This window comes from Anopheles maculipalpis, chromosome 2RL (genome assembly GCF_943734695.1).
Source record: "Anopheles maculipalpis chromosome 2RL, idAnoMacuDA_375_x, whole genome shotgun sequence".
Classification (NCBI taxonomy): Eukaryota; Metazoa; Arthropoda; class Insecta; order Diptera; family Culicidae; genus Anopheles; species Anopheles maculipalpis.
The window spans coordinates 86,111,928-86,131,055 of record NC_064871.1 but is presented as its reverse complement, the minus strand read 5'-3'; the positions used below and the strand labels follow the sequence as shown (position 1 = coordinate 86,131,055).

The following is a 19,128-nucleotide window of genomic DNA, read 5'->3' as shown; positions in this document are numbered from 1 at the left end:
TCGTTGTGTTAACATAGGTGTTTTACTTATCGGAATTCTAGCCGACGTTGCTCCCTCTCCTCTTCATTTTCCTCTTTCACTGGGCTGTACACTTTTGGTACAGTTCCAACCGATCGCAAAAGGGTCGTCGCGGGGTTTTTTTTTTTTGGGTTTGCATTTATAGAACTGTCCGTTTGTGGGGTGTTGAAAAGGGAACGTAAATAAATGCAACCGACGGTAGTGCCGCGAAGGTCGTGCACGATGATTACCGGAACTTCGGTGTTGCATCATCTTGCGATGCACGTGCTTGTTGCATACGTACTGCTTTATGCGTAGACCAGGTGGTTTAGGTTGATTTACGTCTTTTCTTTCGGGGCGTTAATTATGGCACATTGGTGCAGAAGAAATTCAGGTTAAAAGTAGAATCAGTAAGCAGTGACAATGGCTTGATAAAAAAAAAACAATGCGAAATTGGATGAATTCAAAATGCTACCATCAAAATGTTCCTTTTGGCGATTATTGATAGTGGCTAATACGGCTAGACCGTTGATCAATACTTCTTAGTTCATGTCAAGCATTCAAATAAATCCTGGATTAATATCAAAAACGTACTAAGCAGTTCTGAACTTTAAGATATTCGTTGTCTGGCTGGAAGATGAGCTCTCTCAAGATCTCTTCTAGAAATGTCTCATCTATGGTGATGTATCAATTCTTGGTAGATTTGTAGGTCCATATATACAGATTATCTACTAAGTTTCTTTTTTTCTTGACTTAACTACCTTCTATAGGTCACGCCAGCCTTCGAATGGCTTGGATCTTCATGCTTAATGTCAGAGTTGAGTTACAAGTTGATGGCTATTTTTATTGTAAAAAAATATTCCTATTTAAAATAGTGCATTGACGGTGTACATCCAGCAATGCCGATTCCGATGACTGGTTCTAGTGTTGGTTGGTGCGAAAACTGCCGCACTATTCCTTTCTACTTTATTGAGCCCCCAGAACCACATTTCATAAACTGCACATCCTCCATTAAATGTCGACTAGTGTGTCTGGCTCATCATCATCATCTGCGTCGTAAACATTGCAAAAACTTATCCATTATTGCTTCCCTTCGCAAGAAACCCGGGATACGAGTTCCAACTCTTCATGCCATGCAATCGTTCCAGAGCGGACCGGAAAGCTAACGAAAGGATACGCAGCACGGCGCACAACCAGCGAAAGGGAACTCATCATATTCGCCGAGCGCGCCCACTGGTCATAAAATATTTGCTTAAAATGAGCATAATTATGATGTAAACAACAGGGAGCTACGCTACAAGAGAGAAAGGCTACAAGTGAACCCGCGAAACACATCGCCAACCTCCAAATGATCAGTGATCGAGCCAAACGAGCTCATTACGGGTGTAAAATTTAACTACCGTGCGAGCGCGCCGGAACGAGTGTGCCTTTTTTGCTTCCTTTCCGCTTCGGTTCATACCGGTTCCAGGCCGGAACGGAACCGGACCTCATAAATGGTCGGGAATCGATGGGATGAGGTGATGGATTATTGTCGAAAGAGTGCTTCTCCCAGTTAGTAGCTACATTATTTTTCTGCCATTTTTTAACATTCAGTAAACTTTTGCCTTTTGACATTAAAAGGAAAGAATGCTCCAAAAAGTAGTGTGAAAGCCCTAACGGCATCCAAATGTCAAAGTTTGCTGGCTTATACTTAGTGGGCAGTTGGGTTTTCCCCAGACGGGATTGGGCGTTAATTGAAAGCATAATAAGTGTCCCAATCAATATTCACCGAACGGGATGATATAATTCAATCAACGGCGTGTCCTACAAATGTGGCCCATTGCGCGCGTTCCTCGATGCGTCATTTGCGGGGAATGTGGAATTTTTGTGGAGTATTCACACACAGAGTGCTAGCACGAAAATATAGTACGGGAACGAAATCGGCAATTGATCTGATTGCCGCGGGAAATTGACGCTGTCAATACAAGTGGTGCGAAGTCCAGTTGGTGGATTGATCCTGCGGCGAAGTTTTGATGTTGATCGAAACTATCGTTGGACGAAATTGGAGAATTTTTTTTTTCAAGACGTGTTAAAAGTTGCCTTTTTAAGAGATCTTAACAACATCTTTCAATCACAGTTTCTTTAAGTCTTACTGCCTTGTCCACTTAGACTCGCGATCCATCGGGGAGCATCGAAAAAAATCGAATTCCATCGAATGTCGCCTGATAATTGATGTTATTGCGCATTAACCGAAACGCCAAAACGATGTACGAAGAATGGCACTGGATGTCCTTCCTTTTTTTTTTGCCCCCCTCTCAAATGATCCCAATGAATTGATCGATGGTTCCACACGCTTTCAAATACTACACGAAAAAAGGGCCAAAGGCGACACGTTTTAATCGTGCGTATGCGTTGTATTGGTCGATCGTACCAACCTCGTTTCATTATCACAAATCAAGCTGCTCCCTGCTATCTGCTGCCCAGTATAGAGTTGGTCGTTGAGGCAAAACGACGATAAGAGAAAAAAGCCAAGTCGACACACTGTACAAAACGTCCACTCACAGTTCGGGTATGTTTTGTTTTGTCGTTGGGTCACGCTGACTCATGGAAGAGTCCTCGCGGTGGCGTCTGGGAATGAGCAGCAAAACAACCACCATGAGACGTAAATTCCTGGTTCGAGATGTTGTAATGCGAGTTGTTTGAGATGCCCGAAAGCCCTGGGAATGACAAGCTTTGAGCTAACGACAGCAACAACAACAACATGTGCAACGTCAACGATCGGGTAGATCGTCGCGCCAAAACAACGACCACGGCGCTCAAAACAACACGCGACCTGCGTCACGCTACGGTGGGCATGGGACGGAGAAAAAAAAATCCTACACGCATACACACATCGGACCACATAAAGTGGTCAGTCTTCGATCTCGGATTGGCGTTCAAAATTGGCGGAGAAAAGGGCAGAAAATTGAACGTAAACAAAGATATAAATTAATTTGCCGTTGGTGCGTTCAGGGTGTTTTGGAGGGGGGGGGGGGGGGGGGGGATGGCGGCGCGCTCAGCGTCGCGCTTTTTGGGGTGGCTGACCTATTACGTGGTTTGTTATGTGTATGTTTTTATGGTTGAGAGTTAAGGTCATATGCTCGAGGGAATGAGCAAATATAGGACGTCTAAAGATCCAAGTCCCTAGAGAGAATAACAACGGACAGTTAACGGATCTTTATTTGGATAAGAATCCTGGATGAAAGGTAGAATTTGGAAGATTTAGCTTGTTCTATTAGGAGGTATGCTTTATATTAGCTTTTATAAGCATGGAATACAATAGCTCATAATTTGTGTCCCCATACGGCAGGACCGGGGATTCAAATCCGGACCGTTCCCCCGTAGTGCGGACTACGTGGTATCGATAATCAGACCTGAAGGGAATTAGCAGATCTTTAAGCCAAGAACAAGAAGATCCTCCACATAGAATCAATGTGATCGACAAGGAGTCTTTTCTTCCAGGATGTTAACTACATAGACGGCAAGGATGGGTCTTTGATGTTACATATCAGTGGAATCAGTATCGATTGGAAGAAGTTGAACCCCAGCCACTAATGAAGCGAGTCCTTTAACGCATCCTTTTCTACTAGTCGTAAATTTAAAATAACCGTTAAGGTAACCGAGCAACGCTTCGATTCTCACACTGTTTTCGGTGGGAAAATTTCAACCGTTCCAGTCTTTTCCAGACCCTAATGCAGTGATGCCAGAAGCAGTGACAAAGGCATCTGATCCTGATTCGGGTACAGTGCGGGTCGAAAAATAGGGTACAGTTTGGATGCTAAGCCTGTAGCTTCACAGGCCTACAGTGATGTGAAGAACAGGAATTCTCTTCTTTTACTGTGACATGGGTTGTAGAAGATTCATATCCATCCATGCTTTGTTTCCCACACTGTTCTTGGTGGAAAATGGTCGAATATATCTTGATTTTTCCCTACCAGTGATGCCAGACAAACAAGATTTCAGGTACCAGTAAAAACAAGAAAAATAGGGTACATTCAACTTCCCCAAGAGCCCAAGATACGTTCCCAAGGTTCACAGGCCTCACTGTCTAGGTTTGTGCGATTTTGAAGAACAAGAGACATTTTCTTTTTGGGTTTTATCAGCCACATCTTGTGACAAATTCTCACGCAGTGTTGCCAGATAGAATACAAGAATAATAAGGACATTGTCTGATGTAGAGGGATGTCCTTTAATTTCTAGACGAGATTCACATGCCAACATGTCCTGCTAACTTGGAAGCAATCAGCAATCGTATTTCAGCATACCCAGCTTAAAAAAAACCATTGATTGTCCATTGATATTATGTTAAGTCATAAGAAAGTATAGCCTCATAGACCTTTTCGCTGGTGCTCCCACGTGCTAGAGATATCATTAATTTAGTTTTTATAGTTTTAAGATAATTTTTTTCAAATAGTAATCAAACCCATTCTACTAATCATTTCGCCTGAGCCATCACTTCCCACCAATAACCCAATCATTCGATTAGAGTAACGTGCTCACTAGCTCTAGCTAATCAGCTATCCCGGACTACATTTTGCCCACCCGGCATCTTGCGCCCGGTCTCATATGCCACACGTGCATCCGTGCACGTGATTGTAGCGTGCGTTGGAATGTATATGGTCCCTTACCGAGGGCCAAACCAGGGAACCAGCGAAGCAGAGGTAACGAAATAAAGAACAAGAAAGAAAATAAAAAATCCCACCGAGCAGCGGTATCTCTCCATAAACCCCTTTTTCCCGGACTCCTTTTTTCACCCACCTTCGCCTTCGAGTGCATCCCGGTTCACCGATGCATTCTAATCTTCGTTGAAACTGTGAATGAACAAAATCAATTTGTCGGCTCGCTTCTCCTGCTCTTCCTGCTTTCTCTCGTATGCCCTACCCGTCACGGCATATGCACTTCGGATGCAATCAAACGGTGGTAAGACTGCACCTGCAAGAGTGTGATAGCGCACGAACGAAGAGAGTGAGAGAGAGAGAGAGAGAGAGAGCGAGCGCCCTCGGTCCATGCGTTACGCATGCCGATGCCGATGCCTCAACGGTCGGATGGCGCGCGCGAATGCTTTTTCGGTTTGCTGCTGGTCCGGCATAAATTGTACCGATCCGGACGCACGAAGCTCATTCGTGTCCCAACATCGAGATCAACACAACTAGTTAGCTGGGGGAAAAATAAACACAGCCGGCACTGCTTGAAGGAAGTTTCCCAAAACCTCCCGACGTGAAGCAAACGACGAGTCGTTCGACGGCGAGATAACTGCTGGTTTGGCGCGGAAACCGTGTGATTGTTCGTGACTGTGACAAGAAAGTGTGAAAACGTGTTTTCTCGATTTTCCCTGAAGACGCTAATCCGGAATCCAGATAGGATCGGTTGTAAAGACAGTAAGGAGCTGAAGTTCCGAGCAGGTTTGCTTTGGAAACGATCAGTCAGCGATCGGTGGTAGTAGAGTTACGGAAGTCGACTAAAACCTTTAAGTGACAGTTCAAATATGGCACACAAATTAGTATCCTGCAGTGCCTGTGTGCTGGTGGCGCTGTTCGTGCTGAGTGCAGTGAATGTATCAAGACAGGCGTCACTCTCGCTACGGGTAAGTGTTTCTAATATTGTTGTTAGTGTAAAATGTCTGTCTAGTTTAATACCCTTTCGTGTGCCTGACGTATCATATTATATCAGTAAGAAATCCAGTGTTACAAACTATCATCGTACTCTGATTTATCATGAAAGATTACGCTTCCAATACAGCAAGATCCAACAACCAGTACATACTGAAACACCCTGTGCGCTGTGGTATCCCTGGTCATGTTCTTGACTTTGGTTCCAACGCAATAACCAATAACTTGTGTCCCAACCCCGGGGGTGTCGCGTCTCATGTGCGCTTCTTCCTCCAACTACTCCCCGCCCTATCGTGTGGCCTGCGATCGTACACCAAAATATGCGTTGCTGCCCGATTTGTCTGACCTTCAGAATGATCCAATTCGACCGACCAAGCCAAAACAAACCCCTCGGCTCCTGGCCGCTCTACCACCACAAGACGGTTCATCTTGCTTCTACACATGTTGTCGTTTCTGTTTCGTCCAATTTCTGCAACCCCGATCCCCGAAGTACGGAAAACGATCCTCCAAACGGGGCAGCACGATACCGTACACTTCAAAAGACCGCCGGAAGAAGCAGAACGAAAAAAAAAAGACCAAGGGCCCTAACTATTAGTTGGTGTGGCAGGGCGAGTTTTCGGTAGCAAATTGGTTTATGTAATAGGGCCCGAGTTTCGTCAATTACTAAATTGGTTTCTGGTCCACCAAAATTGGACTCATCCTCCGTGGCCGGGCCCTCCTTCGTCGTGTCTCGGTAGGTGCTGCATCGTTGCAGTTGAAGATGCAGAGCTAATGATGGATGCGAACGATCGGTCAGTGATCATTTCACAACTGATGCAATTTTTTCGGGAAAAATCATTTACGAGCGTGATAACCTTGAAGTTGTGTAGCTTTTTATGGGGGATTTTTTTCAGTACACGTCCACAGATTCCGATTGAGCTAAGGGACCACAGGTTTTGACAGGAATCTGATGCAATAAATAACTATAATTAAATCTATGGTCCGTACACGTTCATTAGAAGCTTTATGGTTCACTTAAGAACTGTATTTATTGGTGTCATCTTGAAATAATAGGTCCACTCCAACTTGTGGACATCTTGTTCTGTCAACTGTCATTTGTAGCTAATTAACGTCCGCTAATAGTACATCTTCTACATGTGGACCGCAATCCAACGTTAATATTTATCCCCGCTGACCAACTCCATCGCAATATTAGTCGCGTCCGAGGATTTTTCCTTTTTCACGTCGGGAATATATATTTCCCCGTTTTCTCGTTCATCTAAGAAACGTTTGATACATCGATGGGGATGCATCGATTGATGTACATTACTGAGAAATCCTTATCAGGTTATTCTCTCTTGAACCATACCTAGCGCGACAAACGAACATCAACCCAGTAATTGGACCAGCGTTCGTGGAAATGGATACTCGAGCGAGGATACTGACAGTTTGCTTGGAAATTACTTTCGGATTCTGTTGAACTTCGGTTGTTGCAACCACCATTGCTTCCCCCACCGTTAACCGAGGTTGGGGTTGATTTTCTCCAAACAACACCTTCCGATCTGTGCTCCTGACATTTTACTCGATTTGCTTTCCCTTCTTAGAAACAGATAATTTTCCATCCCGATGAACAGCTGCATTGACCTGCACAGGTTCGGTGGCTTCTCGTGATGATTCCCACTTTTCTTTTTTGGGTCAAAAGCTATGAAACACAGGCACCGCCCTTACAATGTGTGCTGGCGTTTGCTATGGTGTGCCGCCTATCAGTCCACGTTTACTCATTCATTCATAAAGTGAAGAGTAAACTTGTTTACACCCTGCATAGGTCCGCGTGTGTCGTGCGCGTCGTCGTGGCGTTCGCCGACGAGCGTACGTATGCAAATATGGTCGCGCGTTCGATACCTCCACACGCCTTTTCTCCAGATGTCCCCCTACCGTAAATGCCTTAAAAAAAAAAGGAGGTGGCATTACAACACCTTTTCTTGCTTGTTCGATGGCGTGGCGTCTGCCTGACTTGTAATGCGAGACCTCCAGAAGTGAGCGATTTTTTAAACTTTGTGTGTGTCCTACCGTGTCATCAAATTTAAAGTCGATGGATCGGAAGTCTAAAGTCCACCTGTTTCGGGTGAGTTTTGTTTGTCGTAGCTACGTAGTTGGTAAAATTCTGGAAAGATTTTTGCCTCCAACACCGTATCCTGCAACGAACGAAACGTAATAATGGCGTCTGCAGATTCCCGTCACATCACGATTGACACGCTTCGTGCGTCATCAATGATCACGGTACGGTGCACACGTTTGAGCATCAACCGATGAACCGTGGCCACATGTTTACATATTGATTTATACAGCCCGCGCAGACCCAACCGCATAAGCGCCCCAATCGGTCCGGTACTATTGATTCGTGATAAGAAACTTCCGTCAGCGATGCGCCGGGCAGCAAGTGGGGAAACTGCAGGCCAGTAGCGTGAGGAACGATAACGGCCGACATCGTTCAACTGTCCATGTACAGGGTGCACGAGACTTGCAAATGCGCATGCTTGGAGTGATTTACGGCGGTTGAAGCGATCCCAATCGTTATGTCGGGATTCTTATCAAGGTTTCCTATTCCAACACTCGCCCGTCTTGTCGGAAGTATTTGGGAGCTTAACGTGACTAACTGGTGCATTAAATCATTCCTTCCGTTTTTCCCGATTGCAGGTTTTATCACGTGGTGAGCGATCAGTTTTCAACCAAACGCACAGCAAGACGTGCGAAGGCAATACACCGTGCGGTTGGGCCGTTTACGTCCCATCGACAAGAGCGATCGATAACTTCATGCAAAATACGTAAGTGTTTGACAGTTTCCCAATTTGACACTTGACACTTAGTATCCTTACATGTCCTTTCTTTTTTTCTTCTTCAACTCTTCAATTATTTCTATTTCTCTCTCTCTCTCTCTCTCTCTCTCTCTCTCACATACTCTCTGACAATAGATGCGATTGTGACAAGCTGAAGCAGTGCGTCCGAACGGATGACGATGTCTCGATCAGCGCGTACGTCTACCGTTGCAGAGAGCATCCTTCCAAGGCGAAGTCCGTGCCCGTGTCCTGATCAGCTCACCCGGACCGCCATCTTGTATTGCAATTCCACCGTGGCAACGCTTCCCCAGCATTAGGTGTACGGAGCGTGTGCATACTATGTAATTACTAAACATCTAATCCACTATTACATATTACGATTTAAAAGGAAGCACACATGCAAACACTTTATATAGCTGTAGCCGCTCACAGGCAGCGTTAGCGTATGTAAGAAAACATTCAAAAATATTATTTTTATAATGGCACATACCCTTTAACCGTGTGGCGCACTCGCCATAGCTCGTTAATGGGAAAATATTTAAAACTTTATTTATATTCGCTTATCTGTTTAATCGTTTAACAAAAAACAAATTCTTCGTTTCATTGTTGCGTATCTGATATGACTCTATGATCGGTGTTTTTTCTTCTTTTCTTTACCCTTATTAAACAGTAGTTTGATGAAAATGGTTCTGTTAGATGAAGTAAGTTATAAGTAACACCTAAATATGCTCATATTTGCGAACCCATTTCGGCAAAAAAAAAAATAACGGGGAAGATGGAGGATGCTAGTGTTGAGGGCCTCTTCCATGCACCAATTTTCTCTCTATTTCCGGATATATTACAAGACGACGTCATATTGACGCTATCTGCACACGTTTCTTGTACGATCCCGGTTATAACTACACCTTCCGCGATGGGCACATACATCTCTATTTACTATCAAAATCCCAAGAACGGATCCGTGGTCCACGTGGTTAAATACAAGGACGTTAAATAAACCTTCCCATTTCTTTGGAAAAGACTTGATTAAACTATACGCTACGGTATGAATGAGTGAGCCACTAAAGATGGCTAGGTGTACTAAGCACAGCTTCTCCACAGGTGACGTTTGGAAACGTCATTTGAACCCCCCAAAAAACACAAAAAGACACAAAAACAAACCACCCATTAATCATTTCGCTCGTTTAGTTTTGTAAGCAAATGTTAGCACTTAGGAGTGGAATGAATATTGTTCTATGAGAGAGAAAAAAGTAATACATTTATAGATGGTATACATGATAGGAATCTCCCAGATCCTTTCCTGAGTATGGGTCATCTGTTTTTTTTATTTCACGCGTACTTAAAGACGATACATACGAGCTATCAGTTGCAAAAAAAAAAACGAATTATTGATAAGCATCCAATCGGGAAAATGGTACACAAAATGGTCAGCTAGCTGCTCCTATAACTGCTTCACATAACATGCTTCACAACAAGTGCAACAGTTTTTTTGTTACAGTTCAGTATTCAACAATGTTTACAACCGAAACTTCAACCCAAAGTTACTACTCCATTTTTAGTGTTTGGATTGTATGGACCTGTCTCAGTACGAAAAGATCTGCAAAACAAAGCCTCTCCGCAAAACATCCGTAACTTCGTAGGTTCGAACAGATTTATGAAATAAGATTAAAAATTATGAAATAAAACACCTAATCAGAAGCAGCTCTACAATTGCGCCTTTGCGCTTAATTTACATGGGATCATCCGAAACAGTTTAGCCACTACGTTCAGCGAAACAACACCAAACAGCGATAATTGTTCACCGTAAACAGCTTCTTAATTTGTGTCTAAAGCAATGGGACATTTTGTTTACTAGTTAGTGTTTGTGTTTTCAACTATTTTTCTCTCTCTCTCTCTCTCACTGCTTTGCCTCTAATCAACGCACAAACGTGCGTGCTGACGTGGCCTTTTCCGTCTTGGTGGATAGAAAATTCCAGCACTCGGGTCTAACTTTTCCACGAAGCGATACTACGCAGATTAACGCATGATTCACGCTCGTTCGCCCAGTATTGCGTAGCCTTGAAACAGGACAGGAAGGGCCGGGTGTCATAAACCCACAACCCCGATTAGTGACCGATTAGAACCGACCAGGCTGATCTCAGAGGGGGGGCTCGAAGGGTGGCAACATACCGGGAGGTGAGGTCGGTTGCAAGATAAGACAATTTCAGCTTAAGACCCAGATTGTTGACCCGAATAGTGCGGTGGGTACAGGAGTACTCCGGTTCCCGGTGGGTTTTATTCCAGACTTTTGAGGATTTGCACCGGTATCTTTCGGTTGTAGCTCAGCTGCAGTTGGATTTCAAATGGATGCGAAATTCTGCCGATTACTGGTTGGTGGTCAATCAGCATCAGATCAGTGGCGCAGTTGCGTGCTGAACTTTGGGAACTTAGACAACAATCTGCATCAATGGAGCGTGTGAGTTGCTTCGTGTTCGTGCGGCGGCTCTATCGCTACATTTATGCTACACCGATTGATGGACAGTTTGGACGGACGTGTCATAGCAATTGATCAGTCACTATCACTCGAGGCCCGAACACGCTCCTACGATTATGCCGATAGGCAATATTGTGAAACTTTCTTTTTTGTTTCTACTACTCATGCTGGCTACTATCAGCAGCATGGCGTATAGTACAAAGCATTTCAGCGCCCTATTGACGTATGCGTACGCCCGTTTTGACACCCTGCGCACTTAAATGAAAAAAAAAAACGCCCGAAGGACTAAAGTTCAATAGTTGCTCAGTTTACTGGCTGTTGCAATAGTACGAAATGTTTCACGGCTGACTCGTTGGGTATTTTACACTAACAATTCGGATTATCCGCCTTGTGCTAATCAGACGCAGAGAAAAGGTCATTGAATGCCTGCCGTACAAAACCGGAGGCTGTGAAATAACACGCTACGAGTGTAGATAACAAATTTGCTGATCGGTGCAAAAAATTCATTCAGCAGAAATGCACCGTAGAAAAGACGGACCATTTAATCTATTTGTGTACCGCAAAGTGCAAGGTAACTTGCAGAAATGTGGCACGATTATGAAACGATGATCAGGTGATGGAAAAAAAGGAAAAAATGAACTGTAAAGGAAAGAACTACACTAGGACTTAAAGTTTTGAATGAATAATAAAGGAATTTTAAATGATTTACTTTGCTTGGCTTTATTATTTTTTTGGTATTATTGATTCTGTACTTAATTTTGATTGTGTGGTCCTCCCGGCATTGCGGCGACAGCGACACCAGACTTCAAACCGCAGGGCAGAGTTTCAAATCTTAACCGAACCGTCCCCCGTAGTGAGAACTGGCTATCCAACTACGTGATATCAGCAAGTCTAGTAAGCCATTTAACTCGGGAGATTTGATGATTCAATCCCTTCGGAAGATTCGAATCGATGACAATGCGGCGTAGAGCCGTTGCACTCAAATAAAATAAAAAATGAAGATACGAATCGGATAGGAACTTAATTAAAGGATTCAATCCTTTCATTCCGTCCGATCGGAATTCGATTATGATTCGATTGTGATTCGATTGTTAGTCGATTAGGATTCGGATTTCAATGGAATTCCATTGGGATTCGATCGTATTCGGATTAGATTCGTTTTGTAATTTATCGACACTCGCTCTGATTAAGTTTGTATTTCTTCCATGGCATTAAAATCTCACTTCTCACTGTAGTGAGTAGCAACTTTTCACTACAGTGAGAAGGGAGATTTGGTCCGTTTTCGGACGTTCCGTCCGTCCGTGTTATTTGTGTTGAATAATAAAACGATTGGATCTGATCTGAATGTATTAGCATTCCTTCCGAATGGGATTCGAGTTTACTGACGAACCTTTTTTTAACTAAATTTCATATTCTTTAACCGAATGGGCTGCAACGGAAATTACTTTTCAAATTCAAAATAAATTTATAAACTGTCAAAACGGTGCCCTAAGCTCATGCGCCCGTCCCACTGTCTGCACCTGCTGTCTTCGTGTTTTTCCTGTATTGTCAAACTATTCGATGTGTTCGTGTACGTCTCTTGACGGAGCTCGTGTTTTTCCCATCGTATCCAGTTACTTTCCACGCAATTTTTCACTGTTCTACTCCAGAGGACCGTGTGATTAAGTGTCCCTTGTAGTGTACCATCTTATCATCAATTAAGTTTTCCTTAAAAACCCTCTCAAGAAGCAAAACCAAAGAAGAACTGCGTACGTGCTCGTGTTGCTTTTTCCCTTTCTTTGTGTGTGAAGAAAAGTCGTAATTTTCGGCACCGTCTGTGAGCCAAACAAAAGCAAAACCGATGACGAAGGGCAACATAGTTTAGGGCTTTTCCGTGGACGTTTCCCAATCTTGTGTATCTTGTGGTGTAATCACTCCATCCATCCGGCCACAAGATGGGCAATACGGACACGAAGCTAAACTTTCGCAAAGCAATCGTACAGCTGACCAGCAAAAGTCAGGTGAGCTGGTTTGCAAGAATTATGCAAAAAAGCAGCAACAACAACAGCATTGCAATATTTATGATTTCGCGGCGTCAAACATTGTCGACGTGACCGTGTTAACCCAGCAACGCGCCGTTTCTTTTATGACCCACCGTCTAACATATGTTTTTCTGTTCTTCCACCTCCCACGCTAATGCTTATCGCCACCCATCCCACCACCCACACGGTACGCGCCTGTGTCCGTTCTGCGCTTATGTATGTGTGCACGCGCGCGCCACCATAATCATTGCCTTTTATTAACCACGCCACCGCCAGCCGATCGATGCGAGCGATGACGCATTTTGGGAGCAGTTCTGGTGCGAACACAACACACCGGTGCAGGACGTGTTTGCGCTAGTGCCGGCAAACGAGATACGAAAGGTGCGCGATGTTATGCCGACGAATTTGGCCACGCTGTGCTATAAAGCGACGGAAAGGATGGTACGGGCGGTGGACAATAGTTGCAGGACGCAGGGCGAACAGCAAACCGTACTGAACTGTGTCCGGCTGTTAACACGCATCCTACCGTACGTGTTCGAGGATGTCCAGTGGAAAGACTTCTTCTGGTCCTCCCTACCATCTGGGAGCGAAAAGGAAGAAACCGGTTCGATTCCACTGGCCCAAAGCTTGCTGAATGCCATATGCGATCTACTCTTCTGTCCGGACTTTACCGTCATCGGGTACCGCAAATCGGGGCCCGAAAAAGCGGAAGAACTTAACTCCATCGATAGCTGCGAGTACATATGGGAAGCTGGCGTTGGGTTTGCCCAATCGCCTCCCCGCAACGGGAACATGGATTCGAGGCGTACGGAGCTGCTGAAGCTCCTGCTAACGTGCTTCAGTGAAACTATGTACCGTCCACCGACGGCCAGCGATGAACCGAACCGCTGGATCGTACACTTTACCAGTGCGGACAATCGGCACGCGCTGCCCCTATTTACGTCGCTGCTAAACACGGTCTGCGCGTACGATCCGGTCGGTATCGGTGTGCCGTACAATCATCTGCTGTTTACCGATACGCTCGAACCGCTCGTTGAGGTTTGTCTGCAGATTTTAATCGTAACGCTCGACCATGACATTACGAGCAATGGGCCGGCACAGTCATCCGCTTACATACACGACGACAGTACGATTGCGGACAATCTCTTCATTAACTATCTGTCGCGCATACACCGGGATGATGATTTCCAATTCATACTGAAGGGTGTAACGCGTTTGCTGAATAATCCACTGGTGCAAAGCTATCTGCCGAACTCGACGAAGCGGCTGCACTGTCATCAGGAGTTGCTTGTGTTTTTCTGGAAGATTTGCGATTATAACAAGGTAATGGATCGTTGGGAACAGATGACCCCTAAGTGAGGGAAGATTTATTTGACATTTTTTTGTTTTTTTCGTTCCAGAAATTCCTCTACTTTGTGCTGAAAAGCAGCGACGTGCTGGACATACTTGTGCCGATACTCTACCATCTCAATGATTCCCGTGCCGATCAGTGTAAATATCACTCAAAGCCTAACGGTGGATTAACTCATCTGATAATGGTCTAGAATTGTTGAATAATTCAATTAATTTTTTTTTTTAATCATTCCAACATAAAAAAAATAGTTTAAACTATTTTTATCAATTTTTTTTCTTATTTTCCGTTTCTGAAAACTCCTCTTACCATTAATCTCACCACCTAATTTCAAAATATTCCATTTACCATACTATATTCCGTTTTCTTTTCCCCTATTCCAGCACGCGTTGGTCTGATGCACATTGGTGTGTTCATACTGCTGCTACTGTCCGGCGAGCGTAATTTCGGCGTCCGGCTAAACAAACCCTACACAGCCACCGTACCGATGGACATACCCGTCTTTACCGGCACACACGCAGATCTGCTGATTACCGTTTTTCACAAAATTATCGCCACCGGGCACCAGCGTTTGCAGCCCCTGTTTGACTGCTTGCTAACGATTCTCGTCAACGTATCGCCGTACTTGAAAACTCTGTCGATGGTGGCCAGCATTAAGTTGCTGCATCTGCTGGAAGCGTTCAGCACACCCTGGTTCCTGTACTCCGCCCCGTCCAATCACCATTTGGTGTTTTTCTTGCTGGAAATCTTTAACAACATCATCCAGTATCAGTTCGATGGCAACTCGAACCTGGTGTACACGATCATCCGCAAGCGGCAGGTGTTCCATGCGCTCGCCAACCTCCCCACGGATGCGGCCGGTATTGCCCGATGTCTCAGCAATCGTAAGGGTGGTAGTAGCGGGGGTGGTGGTGGACGAATGGGTGGTTCTAGTCAGGGTGCGGTAAGTTCGAAAAGTTTCGCCGGGCACGATGATGATGCGGCCGATTATCAGCAGCGAAAGGCGGCCCTTACTGCATCCGGTACGGGCAGTGGCTCGGTTGGTGGAGATGAGAATGAAGAGGATCGAATTTCCACACGAACTGCGAGACTTGGATTGCGCGAACAGGATAGCGCGAGCGAACGTGACGATGGATCACGAATCGGTGATGAGGATGCTCGGAGTGATATCGTGGAAGAATCCATGGAAGGTTCCCGACCAGCGCAGGAAGCTGAACCAGGAACGCTGCAAGCGACCCTGCTCGATACGCCCAATCTGGCACAGATTACCGAACGTGAATCGGCCCACCCGAGCGATCTCGCCAGCCCATCGTCACCGGATCTGCCCGCCGGTGGGCAGGAAAAGCTCGCCCTAAGCGATGAGGAAGAACCGGAGGGCACCAAGAAGAGTGGTACGACCGAATCGTCGTCCCCAAGCAAAACACCTTCGCCACTGAAACGGTCCGTGGCACAGCGCGGAAGTCTGCGCGTTACACCGGCACCGGCACAGCACGGCACGCAGGTGAAACAGTGGCAACCGACACCGGAATGGGTCCAGTCGTGGCGTTCGAAGCTTCCGCTGCAGACCATTATGCGCCTGCTGCAGGTGCTTGTGCCACAGGTGGAAAAGATCTGCATCGATAAGGGCCTTACCGATGAGTCGGAGATACTGAAGTTTCTGCAGCACGGTACGCTGGTCGGTTTGCTGCCGGTACCGCATCCGATCTTGATACGCAAGTATCAGGCGAACGGTGGCACGACGGCCTGGTTCCGGACGTACATGTGGGGCGTAATTTATCTGCGCAACGTTGATCCGGCCGTTTGGTACGATACGGAGGTTAAACTGTTCGAGATACAGCGTGTGTAAGCCGACGAGACTGTCCGGTAAGCAAGAACTGTTCTTATTCCTCATACTAACATACAAATAACACCGCTATCATCTCATGATCGCTTTTTTTTTAATTAATTCTGCTGTACTGAACTGGAAGAAAGTAAGATGCCTTTGAAAGTAGCATAAGAGAGATAGAAGGAAAGAAACTGAGAGAAAGATCCGCCAACCCAATATTCAATTTTGACCGACCATTCCGTCTAACTGTCATTTCAGACAAACGAAATCCAAAAGAAACGTAAACTAAGTAAGATATTCCCGTGCATTAAAGGCACTCAAGCATAGTTAAAGCTCAGCCCACTTTGGACACCACGTTTTTCTCTAATGCGTCTTTTAGTTTCGGCCACATATATTTTATCCGCTTAAAATGTCAATACGTGAAAGCTTTAATGTAGTCTTTGTGTGCGCGTGTACCAGTGAAAGTGTAGTTTCAACTATTAGCTCCTCTATTTATGTCCTCTTTATACATTGTTGCTCAGTTGCGGCTACTCCCTTTAAGAAAATCAATAACAATAAAAGAAAAAAAAACAAGATAAAACTCTTATAAACTTTGTAAAAGAGGCTTTGATACATAAATAGCACGCATATTCGTGTAAAGCATACAAGTTTACGTAAAAAAAAATAACAATAATAAACCAACAAAGCAAAGGCAAAATGCTAAACCAAAAGGCAGCCAGGGTAAAGATTGATGAGATAAGAAAAGAGAAAAGTGTGGATAATTAGGGCCAATGTGTAAAACAGTCTACTGTAACGTACTCTGACGTAAACTAACTTAAATCAATCAAATCTATATTACAAACAAAAAACCCAATATTACATATACAAACAATACAATAATACATACTTATATATCGTACTGCGTGTGACGAAGAAAACCATGGGGAGAGCACACGTTTGCGCTTTCCTTTATCGCACGAAGACTGTGTTATTAAATTGCTTTGTTTTTTTTTTTAATTGTTATATAAAAAATATTGAGAAGTACCCGGCATGTTCAAGTTACACTTGTGGAGAGAGAGATGGTGGGTTTTGCAATCAAATTACGTGGGGTGACAAATGCTATTCACAGGGTTTTCGATGATACGGCTGGCAAAATTTTCGTAATGGAGGAATAGTAGAGAACAAATTTATTCTTTTTTTCAATAATTTTTTATACTTTTTATTCAAAAAATGACCAAATTTTTAGGTCAAAAATTTGCTTATTTTGTGACATAAAAAATATCTTTTTATCATTGGAGCTGTCCCGTCTTTAAGTTAAAAATTTAAAGAAGCAATTTCCAACATTATTAAGATGCGTTTTTAATTATTTTTTTTTTTAAATTGACGAATATTTCTTATTTTATATTCAAAAATTCTAATTTTATATTCGGTTTTGGCAATATTTTCATCATAATGGCAACATGTCTAAAACATTTCAACAAAAATTTTATTTAGTTTGTTTATTTATTTATTTTTTGCTACCAATAACTGATATTATTCTATTCTCCGTTGCTGTATATGCCCAACACCTTGTCTAAAGTGTAAAAAATGTTCTCGAAACATACAAATTTTCCAAAGATTGGCAATTGGCAGTGACCTTAACATGGTTAAAGGCCTGGCACATCAAAAACAACATCCGTACAGCACAGCGAATGATTAAAATTAGTATTTCGTTGTCAAGTTTGGCCTCGAAAACCACTCTAATATTAAGTAAATTATTAAGTAAAGCGGATTCAACTGTTTTCCTATCTCTCGCGTCATCAAACGATAACGGTCGAGTAACTCAAAGTATTTGTGAAGACTAACCATGAACTAATCATCATTTGCATGAACATTTCTCAATAGAATTCACTATTTCTTTTTAACAGAAGAGAATTTTCAGTAAAAATAATTGACCTACAGCTCATCAGTTCTTCGGCTGTTTGGATCTTTGCCTTTTCGTCGGACAGGTAAGCGCGTTGAAGTGAACGTTCATTAGCTGAACCAACCGGTCTGAACGGAACCGGTCTGAATTCCCTTGACTTTTTGTTTACCCGTGATGGTGATGTGTACGACAGAACGGTCCGAATGGGATTCGATGCCGGCACATTGCCAGATCCCAAGTGTTCGAGACATCAATGTTAAAAACAATTAGCAAAACGTAACAATTCTTTACAAAATAATATTCCATTACACTTTGGAAAAAAAATTCGCTGGTGTCCCCCGGAGTAGCAAAAAGATTACGGTGTGACTGTATTGGTCGGGCTGGCACTGGCAGTCCACTCCGGGACGCGATCCCACTACTGCTTGCCGCGGAGACTCTTAGCTGCTGGTTTTCACCCCTCGCTCGATGTGTCTCTCCTTAGCCAACCTGAATGTCTCGGACTCCTCCGTGACACCCATATTGACGGCCAGCTTAGTGCGGACGCCCCGTCAACATGGCCTGGTCCAGCACACAGAACTCCCGCCCTCAAATCAGTCCGTAATCCGACCCACGAGTAGCCGCGTTACAGGAGACGCCACGCTCCCAGTCGAAATGACACGTGTTAAAACTCGTACTGCTGTTTCCCTCGACAGTGCGTGCTGTTCGCATGCCCTACATTGCTTTTGGCAGGTCTATTTTTAGACACTGAATAGCTAGCTCCATCTGGTGAGAGCTGCACGCAGGGAGTGTAACTTGCACGCAAGAAGGGATATTGTATGTAATATGGACGCCTGCTCTCGGTTATCCGTTTTACATGTGTTTTATGCAACATTTGGAAGAGCAAATTTTGTTTAAAATGTTCAAATTTAAAACGTTAAAAAAATTTGGTTGACACAGTAACTATTCATAATTAGTTATTCACTTTTTTTTTTGATTTTAAAACGATTTCATAACCTCGCATTAGCGCCTGCAAAACTATTTAAAAAATGGGTTATTATACGCTTTGCCTTAAAACGATGTAGCCAGTTAAGATACAGAAAACGCTTTCGGATTATTATTGTTCACTGATTTGAAACTACAATTAAGTCCCTAAAAAA

At 44.0% G+C, this 19,128-nt stretch overlaps 2 protein-coding genes across 2 annotated transcripts; both read left to right on the top strand.

Moving 5' to 3' along the window:
* The first annotated feature begins 5,481 nt into the window (after positions 1-5,481).
* On the top strand, positions 5,482-8,706 carry LOC126568606 (uncharacterized). The gene is made up of 3 exons (XM_050225109.1): positions 5,482-5,599; positions 8,301-8,428; positions 8,576-8,706. Exons 1-3 carry the CDS (start codon positions 5,501-5,503, stop codon positions 8,691-8,693), a joined length of 345 nt encoding a protein of 114 aa, XP_050081066.1. The 5' UTR covers positions 5,482-5,500; the 3' UTR covers positions 8,694-8,706.
* Positions 8,707-12,840: 4,134 nt separating this feature from the next.
* LOC126567885 (protein HID1) lies at positions 12,841-16,166 on the top strand. Its single transcript, XM_050224226.1, has 4 exons — positions 12,841-12,913; positions 13,211-14,257; positions 14,335-14,425; positions 14,669-16,166. The coding sequence occupies exons 1-4, from the start codon at positions 12,848-12,850 to the stop codon at positions 16,129-16,131; spliced, it is 2,667 nt and encodes an 888-aa protein (XP_050080183.1). The 5' UTR covers positions 12,841-12,847; the 3' UTR covers positions 16,132-16,166.
* The last annotated feature ends 2,962 nt before the right edge of the window (positions 16,167-19,128 follow it).

What these genes read in the sequence shown, in the direction of transcription:
- LOC126568606 (XM_050225109.1), top strand. Translation starts at nt 5,501, where the DNA reads ATGGCACACAAATTAGTATCCTGCAGTGCCTGTGTGCTGGTGGCGCTG. An exon ending in AGGCGTCACTCTCGCTACGG is followed by an intron (nt 5,600 to 8,300) that starts GTAAGTGTTTCT and finishes TCCCGATTGCAG; the next exon opens with GTTTTATCACGTGGTGAGCG. An exon ending in GATAACTTCATGCAAAATAC is followed by an intron (nt 8,429 to 8,575) that starts GTAAGTGTTTGA and finishes CTCTGACAATAG; the next exon opens with ATGCGATTGTGACAAGCTGA.
- LOC126567885 (XM_050224226.1), top strand. Translation starts at nt 12,848, where the DNA reads ATGGGCAATACGGACACGAAGCTAAACTTTCGCAAAGCAATCGTACAG. An exon ending in AGCTGACCAGCAAAAGTCAG is followed by an intron (nt 12,914 to 13,210) that starts GTGAGCTGGTTT and finishes CGCCACCGCCAG; the next exon opens with CCGATCGATGCGAGCGATGA. An exon ending in AGATTTGCGATTATAACAAG is followed by an intron (nt 14,258 to 14,334) that starts GTAATGGATCGT and finishes TTTTCGTTCCAG; the next exon opens with AAATTCCTCTACTTTGTGCT.